The sequence below is a fragment of the Diorhabda sublineata genome, chromosome X, assembly GCF_026230105.1.
Source record: "Diorhabda sublineata isolate icDioSubl1.1 chromosome X, icDioSubl1.1, whole genome shotgun sequence".
Classification (NCBI taxonomy): domain Eukaryota; kingdom Metazoa; phylum Arthropoda; class Insecta; order Coleoptera; family Chrysomelidae; genus Diorhabda; species Diorhabda sublineata.
The window spans coordinates 34,234,820-34,247,491 of record NC_079485.1 but is presented as its reverse complement, the minus strand read 5'-3'; the positions used below and the strand labels follow the sequence as shown (position 1 = coordinate 34,247,491).

Sequence of the window (12,672 nt, the reverse complement as noted above, 5' to 3'; positions counted from 1 at the left end):
TGGAAACATAACCCAAATATTTCCGATATTTGTTTGAAAGTTGAATTATTTGAGGAAGTTTTATAAACAAAAATGAATAAATAATAATTTGTAATGGCAATTTCTCTCACAATAAAGTAGTACTTTTGGTTAACCTTGTGAAGAAATACAAAGAAATATTTTCGATAGAAGCACAGCAAATTTAAAAAATAAGTTGGACAATTAAATATTTGCTCTAGGAAGAATAACTTTTTGTTCTTGGTAAACGCCATCTATAACACGTGAAAAAGTCGATATCTGTAGTTTGAGCTGACGTTTGAGGTTTAAATTTCACTTGCAAAATTGGGCCTTAGTCTATTAGCGTTTGGTGAACAAGCCCATACGCCTGTCACTTGCCAAAGTCAGACTTATGGCAAACCCCTCCCACTTTGCATGGTTAGGTTATTATTAGAACATGGCGGAAATTCTGTTGTAAACATAAGTTAATTTCAATGTTGTCTTCGAAATATATGGACATTTGTATTAAATTTAACAGTTTTCAGTGTAATGTGTCAAATATAATAGCGTTATTACATGAACTCGCATGATTTATTACACAGATGTCAGCTGTTACACATTCTGTGCCAGGTTAGTATTCCCAATAAAGAATAACTTGAATCTGTATAGTCTTGTCTAGTTAGTTATTTCTAATACTTATTTATTTAAAATTAATAAATAGTTTTAATCCTCATAATATTTAGTTAGCATTGATATTTATTTGAGTTTGCATTGTATTATATTGAATTTCTAAGTATTTCTCTATCTCTCTATTTTTTTATCTAATATATTATTATTGAGGGCAATTGATTATTAGTCATGTAATATGTGATTTTCTTTATGTTGTTATATTTGTATTATTTTAACCTTTAATAATACTTCATTGTTTTATCTTAACCTCTTTTTCTAAGGTGCTGATCCTACCAAAGGCATCCAGAAAAGGAGAGCCGTGAATATAGGGTGAGTTTTTCCAATATTTGAATATAGTAGACTTGGTAAAACATCTACCAAGTTTTTTGTATTATATAATTAAATCTGATCTAAAGCTGATATCATTAATATTTTTGTAGATGAAGGTATGTGTACTAATTGCAGTGAAACATATTTCTCAGTCATTTCTGGAGATATGTATAGTGAGTTTCAAGTATGGAATTTCTAAGTAATCCAGGAAAATGGCTTGCTTGATTTATTAATTTTTGTTTACAAGTTTTTTAACATTATTAATTTTGATATGAGGATATGGTGGTGTGCATGTAAATCAATTTATATAGTAACTAAAACAAGGTCCCATAAGTAATAAACTTAACCAATTTGGAGCTGTAAAATATTCATCTAAATCTGGGCATAGAAAAACTGCATTAAGTGAAAACAAATTATTAGATGCTTGTGCCCTGTTAGAATATACACTTAAACTAGGAGATAAATATCCAGATATTTTGATATTTCACAAATATCCATAATAGATTGATAGATGTTTGCCAACATGGTGAAGGAAAAGTTTTACAATGCAAACAATCCCAATTTTTTTTCAACGAGGTTTCTGACAAGGCTCCTTTTTATATCAATGGGAATGTGATTTTCATAATTGTAAATACTGGTCACATTACCATCCTTGTTGTATGAGAGAATCCCACGCTAAACTTCGACCCTTTTTAATATTGTAATATATTGAATAATGAGGAAAATAGAGGATAAAAGGTCAGAAGTTGACTGGAATCTGTTTAAAAAACTGGAGGACTAGATTATATATGTCTAATCACATACAAGAGAAAACTAACAGGCTACATAATAACTCAACACCAGTTTGACAAAATATAAACAGCAAAAAATAAAGAAATTATGACACAATAAAATTGATACGGAAAGTGTCAAACAATTTTACTATTTAGGCGACATGAAAAAAGAGGTACTAAAACTGATATCAAAAGAAGAATAGGCCTGGCCCAAAACAATTTTAATTCACTGTATGAAATATCTTAAGAACAACAAGACTAATACTGTTCAAACCAATGTGGAACCTGTTCTGTTATATGGGGCCTAAACTTGGAAATACAATAGAAAGATGTTCCAGAAAATTCAATTGTTCATCAACAGATGTCTACAAGTTATCTACAAAATTACTTGGCGGAAGAAGAGAAAAGGGACTTGACGGTTTCAAAACAAAATTGGAGATGGATAGGTCCTACTTACACTATGAAAACCAGTACCAAAAATAACCAGATAATCATTAAATTATAATACAACAGACAAAAGAAAAAGAAGCCGACCTGTACTAACATGTAAAAGAACTACTGAGAAATAACTGCAAAAGATGAAACCATGAAGCTTGAAGGTCTGAAATTTTAAATTTATTTATTAATAGTAATATACCTAAGTTGGCTCTGACATTTCAAAATTTATTCAAGCATTTTCAATTACCTGTTAACCATGAAATTTTATTATTTGAAACGTTTAGAGAATAACAATATTGAAAACAGTTATATTTGGTTCCAACAAAATACAGCATATACACATAATATGGGGTAATACTTGGACAATGTGTTTCACAGAAGATGGATTGGAAAGTGTGATTTTAGCAAATGACTCTAACATCAATCCTTTAAATTATTTCCTGTGGGGATACTTGAAAAACATTGTTTATAAATTAAAACCTGTTAGCTTTTAGGATTTAAAGGATAGGATTACCATAGATGTAAGAAGCAATCAGAAATGTTACAAAAATAGAAAAGTTTTAAAATAACATGGCTTGTTCTGTTGAAATAAAAGGATAACATTTTAAGCATCTGCTAATTTTTTCAATTTTATAGAAATGCAAAATTGAAAAAATAAATCAATGTTTAAGGCACAATTACAAGGAAACGGGTTGTTTTAAATTAATTTAGTAAGAAAGCTTTTTTCTAGGAAATTATAGATATCCTATAAAAATACACATCGCTATAATCTTTCAGATTGATAATTGACGAGTTTTGATTATAAAATGTGATTACTGTTGAACAATCAATAGTCATAATGATACACCCCTCAATATTATCATTAAGGACTAAAACTTTCTTCATGATAATATTTTTATCATCATTTAAGTAGTTGTTACATCTCAAAAATATGTAGCAGCCATCAATGAAATTATTTGTAGATGCATTAAAATTTTTAAAATCCTTACTAATACGAGGATATATTGAAAATATATATCAAAATATTTTATTACTCAACATATTCTCCTCTTAATTGGATACATTTATTACATCGAACCTGCAACGTCTCTAGACCTTTAAAAAAAAATGTTTCTTCTTGCTCTGCAAACCAGACCTCCACATCTTTTATTACCTCCTAGTTAGAAGAAAATTTATGACCTTTTATACTTTTTTTCAGTCGAGGAGAGAGATGATAGTTGGACGGAGCCAAATCTGATGAATAAGGGGGATGTTCTAGCAATTCAAACCCTAAAACATGAGTTTTTTGCATGGCAACATGAGATTTGTGTGCTGGGGTGTTGTCCTGCAAAAACAAAACACCTTTGGATAGCTTTCCGTGTCTTTTCTCTTCAAGTTTTTCCTGTAGAGTGGTCAGTAATGTCGAATAGTAATCTCCAGTTATTGTTCTACCCTTATCCAAAAAATCAATCATGATTACTCCATGGCAATCCCAAAAAACTGAAGCCAGAACTTTTTCAACAGATTTTCGGACACGAAACTTCTTAGGTATTGGAGAACCAGGGTGTCGCCATTCCATCAATTGTTGCTTTGTTTCTGGATCATAGAAATGTACCCAAGTCTCATCCATAGTAACAATTCGGTTTAAGAAGTCTACATCGTTTTCAAATCGAGCACAGATCTAATGTGATGCTTTTACCCTTGACGCTTTTCGTCAACATTCAAACATTTGGGGATCCATTTTGCAGCAATTTTTCTCATGTCCAAATTGACGTGGCCGTGAAACTGGCTTCCCGATCGGTCATTATCTTTAATAGAAAATTTATCTCTTTTGAAGCTTGTAGTCCAATTTTTCACGGTCGCATACGAAGTACATTGATCACCAAGGATATTAAGCATATCTCCGTAAATCTGCTTACCTCTTAATCCTGTTAAATACAGGTACTTGATTATGGCTCGATACTCCAATTTTTCGATTTTCACCATTTCGATGGATATTTTTTTCTTTTAATTTTTTGCGTAACTCTGGTTTACTTTTTTGACGTCGAACTTTACACTGACACTTCTAACAAGTTATTGTTCGTTGCTATGGTAACGCATATTTTGTTTATGCATGGAACTGGTCTAGGCTAACTAGATATCAATACATCCTCGTATTATAAATGTGAAAGCGTGGATGTTTGTTATGCTTTCACGCAAAAACTACTTGACGAATCATCATGAAACTTTGTACACATATTCTGGGAAGTACTAGAAGTAACATAGTATACTTTTTATTAAAAAAAATATTTTTTACAAAAATAAAAAAAATGTTGTCAACAAATATCAACATTTTATTACTTCAGCGCCATCTAACATACAGTAATGAAGTTCAAACCCTAAATACTATATTATCGACGTACGATATTACCGACGGTCAAGTCAATATCTATTTAATCTACACATCCAATTCAATTGACTATAGTTTCAGCTGTTTGGAATTTTTGAGGTTAGATATAGTGACTGTCACTAAAATGTCTAAAAAATGCCTCGGAAGCGTAAATCTACATTATCTAAAAATTCGTCACGGGCCTTAACACCAAAAAATGAAGTGGTTAATAATATCAACACCGGAAATTTTAAAAGATGTGCAAGAAGAAATGAAGGAATATTTGTTGTTTGATACAATTATGGATACGGAACTAAGTACTTCATATCCTGTCGAGTTTTTAAATTCCCTTGAACTGTCAGTTGTACCGTCACATAATCTTCAATTAAAACTAAATGTACCAGTAATGCTGATGCGCAATCTAGATACTCCTCGGCTATGTAATGGAACAAGGCTTCGTATAACAAAATTGGGGCAGAACATACTTGGTGCTACTATTTTAACAGGTGTCGGCAAGGGAGAAAGTGTTATCATACCTCGGATTCCAATTATTCCAACTGAACTTCCTTTTCAATTTAAAAGACTTCAATTTCCGTTCAAGCTTAACTTTGCTGTTACTATAAACAAAGCACAAGGGCAGAAATTACAGGTATCAGGAGTGCATTTAGAAAAGCCATGCTTCTCTCATGGCCAACTATATGTAGCGTGTTCACGTATATCTAATGCCCGGAATTTACACTTATTTACACTCAAAGAAAAAACTTATAGTCTACAAAAATATTCTAGATTAATACTCAGCATTTTATCTTTTTAATTGTTGAAATTCATAACTATTTATTTTTGTTACAGGAAAATATATTTTAACATTTGTTATTGTATTTCAATAAAGCATGTTTTGAAACTTCATTGTATGTAGTAATTTTTAAAAATCGATAATACTACCCAAGCAATAAAATAAAGTTATATTGATATATTTCTATTATGATTTCTGATACTTATATAATGGATTCGATGCGAGCGAAGCCGCGGGTAAAAGCTAGTAGAACTATAAATTTAACTTCACGCCATTTCTTTGAGAAAAAGATTTATTTGAGGAGAGAAACCGAAGACGTATTACATTTCTTTGAGTGCAGTTGTATGGTCCTATGCTGTGGCATGGATTGGACCACAACGCAACAAGTAGTTACACAGCATCCAAGTTTTCTAACAACCCAAATATTTAATATACTTCTTGTTGGCTTTTCTTCTAATCACTTTTTCCACCAAGTATATGTCTGGGTTCGATGTTTTTTGTAATACTTCATCATAGAAACAGCCATTGCTCCGTTGTACCTTGCATATCTTCAAACAAATACGTTGAAGGTTTGGGTACTTTTAACTGATAACTTTAAATAGTTCAGTTGTCCAATTGGGTGTATATACTATTTCAAAGACATGTTTTGACTTGCTTATACGTACAATATCTCTTTGAATTTTCGTAGTCCGGCAATCTTTAGACGACCATACGTTTTGCTTAAAATAACTTTTTCATTGGATTTATTGACTTCGGAAGGTTGATACTGGTTGGTCGTATGTTTGGTATTATTGTATTTGTCAGTTTTTTTCTGGTTGAATATCTATCCATAAGTGCCATTCAAATTGAAATGCTTATACAATTTTTATTTCAACGTTCTTGTAACATGCTCGCGAATCGCAGCTTTTTATTGCTAAATATGCTATAATTATAAATTCCATGTTAATCAATTGCTGAAACTTGTGAAATTCCTTTCTTTGATCAGACTGCAGATTTGTTGGAGTCCGCCGAATCTGAGCGGGAATGTCTGAAAATGCTCGAGTTAACCCTTTGCCAGTCTTTGTCTTTAATGGGCATGTCCATGAGAACTTTGAAAAACAAAGGATTACAACCAATATCATTTTATGGTTTTTGCTTTGATGAGCATAAGATCGCATTTCAGCCATGTTCCAAATCATCTAAGTCTTTTATAACTGGACATCTGCGCGAATAATTTTTACGTGTCGGTTCTCTCTTCTCTAATGCTTCAATGTGCAGATATGCTTTGCAGTTGTTGGTATTTTGGACTGCTTCAGTGATTTCCTTTAGTGTGAAATCAATGTTTAATCGCTTCTCTTCGTATGATATCGACATTTATATCATGCTTTTTGGGCGTTGTCTGCAGAATTTTGTCTAGTTGGTATGAAAAATTTTATTCTGTTGCTTTTTCAGTTGCTTTTTTACGTAACATATCTCGATAAACACTTATTGGCGCTAGTCTTAGAATCTAGGATTTCGAAGAGGTAGCACAATAATAAAAGTTAGATAACTACTTAAATTTACTGTATGTACATATATACCAAACAAAACAATATACACGAACTTACGTACAAAACGAAAAATGACACTAAGGCACGCGAACCGAATCTTCGGGAGCTGTGCTGCGCTGCTCCACTGAGATCTAGGTGTTTGTGATCTGATCGCTTAGCTACCCAGAGACAAAGCTTCTCTTCGATTAGAAATGTGTCGCCAGGGTTCGTGTAAGTGTGTTGTTTCCTAAAACGCGTACCAGGTAAATCGAAGAGGAGTAAGTTAATTGCATGCTATTAAGACATTAAAAAGGTTATTAGAGAAAGGTGACTCCCTGGGTCAGGTATCGGTCAGTCAGGAGTGGAAGGATTATTTTTTTATTGAGGAAGATCTTCGCCACACACTTTTCTCTTTCAACTTCTGCTGAAGCAGATATATAGAAGAATATATTCATGCAAATGTTGTGGATCTTCAGGTTATTGTGTGTGAGTGCCTATTTCCTTAAATATTTTTCTGGTGTAGTTTCTCAAGCGTATAAAAGGGTTGTGCATAATTCTAGCTCGCTCTCAATATTATTGATACCGTTACCACTAGCGTTTTTTCTGGTATTGATATGGATCTTTGTCACGTATATTTATTGATTGTGTAAACGGAATATTGCAACAGCTCCACAATAAATTAGTGCATGAAGTTGCTCGAACATATTATATTTATTACAAAAGCTTTCTATTAATATGTCTATTCTTACAATGATATTATTAGAATTTTTCTTGGTCTCGATTTGGGCAATTTTAGTCGTCGAGTCTATTTGGTTGAATGTTGTCAAAATCGAGAATGGTGTGAATTGTATTCTATTACAAGTTTGAGTTGTTATGTTAGTTCAGTGTTATTTTGTGCTGTTAGTTTTAAGTCATTGATATATAGTGACTCACTTTCTGTTTTTCGTTCTTGTATTGGTACCCTTTCTTCATGCTGTTTAGTATTGTACTAAGAGGGAACAGTGCTAAACAGAACAATAGGGGAGACAAGGAATCTTCTTGATAGATACCGTTGTTCATTTTTACTCCTGTTACTGTTCTCCACTTCTGACTTTCTTTTAGAAACTGATGCTGGTGTCAAGTAGAGGTCAGTGTCACACGTTTGCATGGTTCTAGTGACAAACGATATAAATGTGGTTGATGTAGATATTTGAGGTTCTATGGTCCTGGTATGTGGTATTGAGTCGTAAACTTTTCTGAAATCGATCCACGATAATGACAGGCTTTACTTTCGTTCTTTGCAGTCATTGTGTATCCTTTTACTAAAAGGTAATGTATGTATTTTTTTTGGAAATAATTTGTTTGTTACTAGGAGGTCATCTAATCATTCCGATATTACTTTGATCAGGAGCTTGTAGATATTGTTTAGGCATGTTAGCGGTCTGTAGTTCTATGCTTTTTTGGTCTCTTCACTTTTTGGTATGAAGTTAGTTTTTTCTTTGGTTCGCCAGTTTGGATGTTTTGTTTTTCATTGATTATTTTGTTGAATGGTCATACAATACAATTTTTTCAGCCAGAAATTGGTTATTCCATCTGAACCTGGCGTTTTCCAATTTTCTTTTGAGTATATTGCCGCCTTTACTTCGTTTTCTATGATATTGTTCCATTTTATTCTTTTTATTTTGGTGGTCTTCTTGTATTTTTTTTGTAACCACGGATCTTTTTTATTGTGTGTTGCTTCGTGTTTAGGTGATGGTTTGCTGAAGCGGAACTTTTTATTATGATCGTGTTGTAAAAATTGCGGTTATTTTCTATGAACATTTTGTTTGGTCTGTATTGAGTTGATATTTCTTCCCACCTTTTTATCCTGCTTGTTTTTGCGGACACTTTTTGCTCTTGTTGTTAGACTATCTTTTTGGCATGTTTTATTTCGTACTTCTGGTATAGATTTTTCTTTTGTTTTTTCATTATCTGATTGAATGTAAGCTGAAGTCTTCTTTTCCAGGATGGGTCATGGTTTCGTGGTTTTGCTTGTCTATTAGTTCCGGTTGTTTGGGTTCTTACTCTTATTTTGTATTGTTGCTCCAGTAGCGTATATAAGTTTGTTCAAGGTTGTAAGTTGTTCATATTCCTTTTGTTGTTTGGTTATTATTCCTTTTATGGCTGCTTTGCCCTATCTTATTTGCAGTTGTACATGTGGATCACTTTATTCTTTGTTTGGTTTCGTTTTGTGCTCGTGTGATAGGTTCTCTTGTTTCAGTTTGTTTATTGTCTTGAGTTGATCATTCGTTTTTTGTTAGTGTGTGCAAAATCTGTAGTCTTAAAGCAGTTCGTAGTGACCGCTCTTTTAAGTTTTCTATGATAAGAATTTTAATGCTACTCTGATGTTCTTGTTAATTGGTGTTGCTTAATGGTTGGATGTTGAACGGTCAGATACACCTCTTATCTCCTACCGGACGCAGTCTCAATTTCAATGTTCTCGTTTACGTCGATATATTCTAAGGCTTTATTTCTTTTCATTTCATGAAGGGGCCGATTTGTTCCACGGCAGGTATTTAATAATAATAGTAATAATAAAAGTAATACAAAGGAGCAAATAGATTAGTCTCAGTTCACAAAATGAACTTGCGCACTGTGAGGTAAATATCAAATTTCACAACCTTCTGAATGCGCAGGATCTCAGGCACGACTTCAGATAGTGACATAATAACTAGGACTATTTCCACATTTTCGCTCTGCCACTTTGGTTTAATTTCATTTGCGAGATCTGCGTACTTAGCCAGTTTATCCTGGTGTTTTTTTTGAGAAGGCTATGACTGAATTGACTCTTCTATCAACCACCACGATGTAAGGTCTGTTATTCGTCACCTGTCTATCGGTGATATTGGACTTATCGTCGTAGAGTCTTTAATTGTCATTTCCGAGAACCTTCTGCGGCTATTACTTGTAGTATTGTGTATGGGTGTAGAGAAGACTGAACTTGTTGGCCAGTTTCTGGTGGATAATGTTGCACACTTGATTATGTTTCTGTATTTGTCAGATTGAGTGTTCGAATCTTTTATCACATTCTACTTGTAGTTGTTAGTGTTGATTATTGGATAGCTATCATGAATCCTTCGGTCTCTGGAATGGATAGTAAGCCATCTGCTTAAAGCTTCTTTGCCAATATACGGCTGGTAGAGGTCATGATGATGTCTACTGTGCAACGCCTTTTGCGACCATTGCTCCAGCTTCGAATCCTAACTGTCAGATTCGGGTGAAGCGAGTTTAAGGGGTGAGTAATCCTTATCCGTCACGGATATAATTCGATGTAGTGCTGAGGATTCTGATATCTTGTAAAATAATTCACGTATTTTCAGAACCTCTCGAGTGTCTGTTCACAAGATCAATTAAGTCTCATCCATCCTCTTTTCGGGATAATTTGATTCTAATGGTGGATGACTTCAGGTGGTGGTTGTTGTTCTTTCTCATTATTATTCGTAATAACTTCTAAATGTATTCCAGGTCTGTTTTCGTCAATTTCAAGATTTCAAAAGAGTATGTTTAAATAGGCGTGACATAGGTGTTGATTGCCTGGACGTAAGTTTCCTGCATTTCATTCGGACTTCATAAATGATTTTACTCTTTTTGTGTATTGGTCCTGGATTCTAGCTTCCTCCTGCTTGTCGTCCAATAATCCAGCCTGTTAACATCTGTATTTGTTTTCCCTTTTTCCATTGCTTGTGCTATATCTCTGTTGGGTACTTGCACATTTGGTTGGTGTTTCTGTTAGTTTTCGATCATGTATCATGGTGGATGAGTTTGAACAGATTTGCAGATGTATGTTTATTCGCTATTCTTTCATTGTTGTTGAAAGGAAGCTTACAATAGTTGAGTAGACCTCATAAATCTACAAGACGGTGAGGAATGAGATACGTATGTAATCCACGGTATATTCCTTTGATCTTTCTGTGCTTGTCGAAGTATCAAATAGTTCACAACAAGTTGATCTTTGCACTTTTTTTGGTCTGTTCCTCCGCCAAGATGTTATTTTCGTTGACGTGCCTATAAATTCTGTTAGTGATACAATCTGTAAGTATCTTATATAAAGTGGGGAGGCACGTTATAGGTCTGTACTGGTGTGTGCTTTTTGAACATTATCACCCTCTATATTCATATGTACCTTTTATCCTACTCAAATCGCAACATGCGAACGATATTTTGTTAACGTCTATGTCCTTTTCGCATTGACACATTACTTAACCGTGTACAATTATTTCTTTACCTCGTTTATACTCCGTTCAAATACCTTTTTAGTCGAACATTATAAAATGACGTTCTGTTAAGAATACCTTTTTAACTTTAACATCCATATAATTAACTAACAATATCATACTATTAGGGAGTTTGTTGTCCCTTATTGGTGGATGTGTAACGATTACGAGGGTAGTTTACCTTTGAAATGTCTTTTTTATAACTTCAGTAAAGGAATGTGCACTGGTAATATACTTTAATCAGCTAAGTAACAAACGTTTATTTGCGTGGATTAGGTGGTAAGATTAAGATTACAATGCACTAGAAGGCCAGATTTTTATTGATTAGAAGAAAAAATATATATTATGTATAGTTTTACGACGTTACGATGACACATAAACAACATATCATACAGGATAAATAGCAGAAACGACAGCTCACGTGCTGGATCATAGATACCACGGAACAATTGACAGATGGCGGAAATGACAATTGACATGGAACATATGATAGTTGACATATGTCATCCAAGAAGGTGGAAATGACTTCAGTTGACGTTTACATCCAAGATAGCGAGTACCTTTTTCTCCGTTCCAGAACCGACATAGCTGATATAAGTCACAGCAGACTTATAAAGGTTGCTGTTTAAAATCTTGTAAGCAACGCAGTCGATTATCCTAACCTACCACACACTTTGAACATTAACAAAAAGGAGAGTTTATTTAGTTATTTATTTTTTTATTTTAATTAATTTAGTTAATTATTTTATTTATTAAATTTGAATTTTATATATCTTTCAGTTGAGTAAAAAGCTTGTATTTCTCTCGCCGATTTTTCTTCGGTAGACAGCCAAATATTACCTACTTTCCCAGAATGCGTATTTATATAGGCATTTCAATGAATGATCACTTTACTGGACCAATTTTCAAGTTTTCAATTTATTATCATGTAACTCTTAACGTCCTGTGTTACGCATTTGGTATACTTGTTGATTTGTGGCCTGATTTTGGTAAAGATCATTTTCGCTCATGGAAATGAGACAGTTTGCTGCTTTTTTAGATTCAATTATGATAAGAAAATTAGTTTTTCTTATCAGTTCATAAATAACTGGTAATTGTCTGTTTTCTGTTAAAACACCAAGAATGTGTTTCAAATATGAGCATTTTTAGTTTACCTGCAATATTAAATTTGATATTGAAAGAACTTCAAGTCTCTCTCTCTCTCTCTCTCTCTCTCTCTCTATATATATATATATATATATATATATATATAAATGCATCTAAATCTTTATTTTACGTTTCTTCTGTTTTAAAATTAGTTTTTTTTTATAATAAAAATTTTTGATAGCTCATGTGGTTGTACCCTAGATGCATAATAATTCTAGTAGACTATTCAGTTGGCCCGACAATTAGTTTGAAATGTCAATCAAATATTTTTTGGTTATTGGTTAAAAATCAGGTTTTTAGTAATTCTATAGTGGAGGTAAATTAGAATCAATAATAGCGAAAGTAAATGGGTTATTATTAGTGAGGTGAACAGTTGAATAAAAAAAAAGTTTTCTCAAGTAATCAAATACACAGACCTCACGGTTTTGCCAAATACAAATTAACCATGGGAGAGAAGGAT

General features: G+C 33.1%; 1 protein-coding gene across 5 annotated transcripts in view; it reads left to right on the top strand.

The window, feature by feature from the left end:
- The first annotated feature begins 382 nt into the window (after positions 1 to 382).
- LOC130451000 (aryl hydrocarbon receptor nuclear translocator homolog) overlaps positions 383 to 12,672 on the top strand; it is a 96,580-nt gene continuing 84,290 nt past the window's right edge. For 3 of the 5 annotated variants that reach the window (XM_056789780.1, XM_056789781.1, XM_056789779.1), the window contains exons 1-2: positions 383 to 606; positions 927 to 975. In XM_056789780.1, the coding sequence (XP_056645758.1) occupies positions 579 to 606; positions 927 to 975 (77 nt within the window). In that variant the 5' untranslated portion in view covers positions 383 to 578. The remainder of the gene's footprint in view (positions 607 to 926; positions 976 to 12,672) is intronic. The other 2 variants (XM_056789783.1, XM_056789782.1) reach the window with 1 other exon arrangement.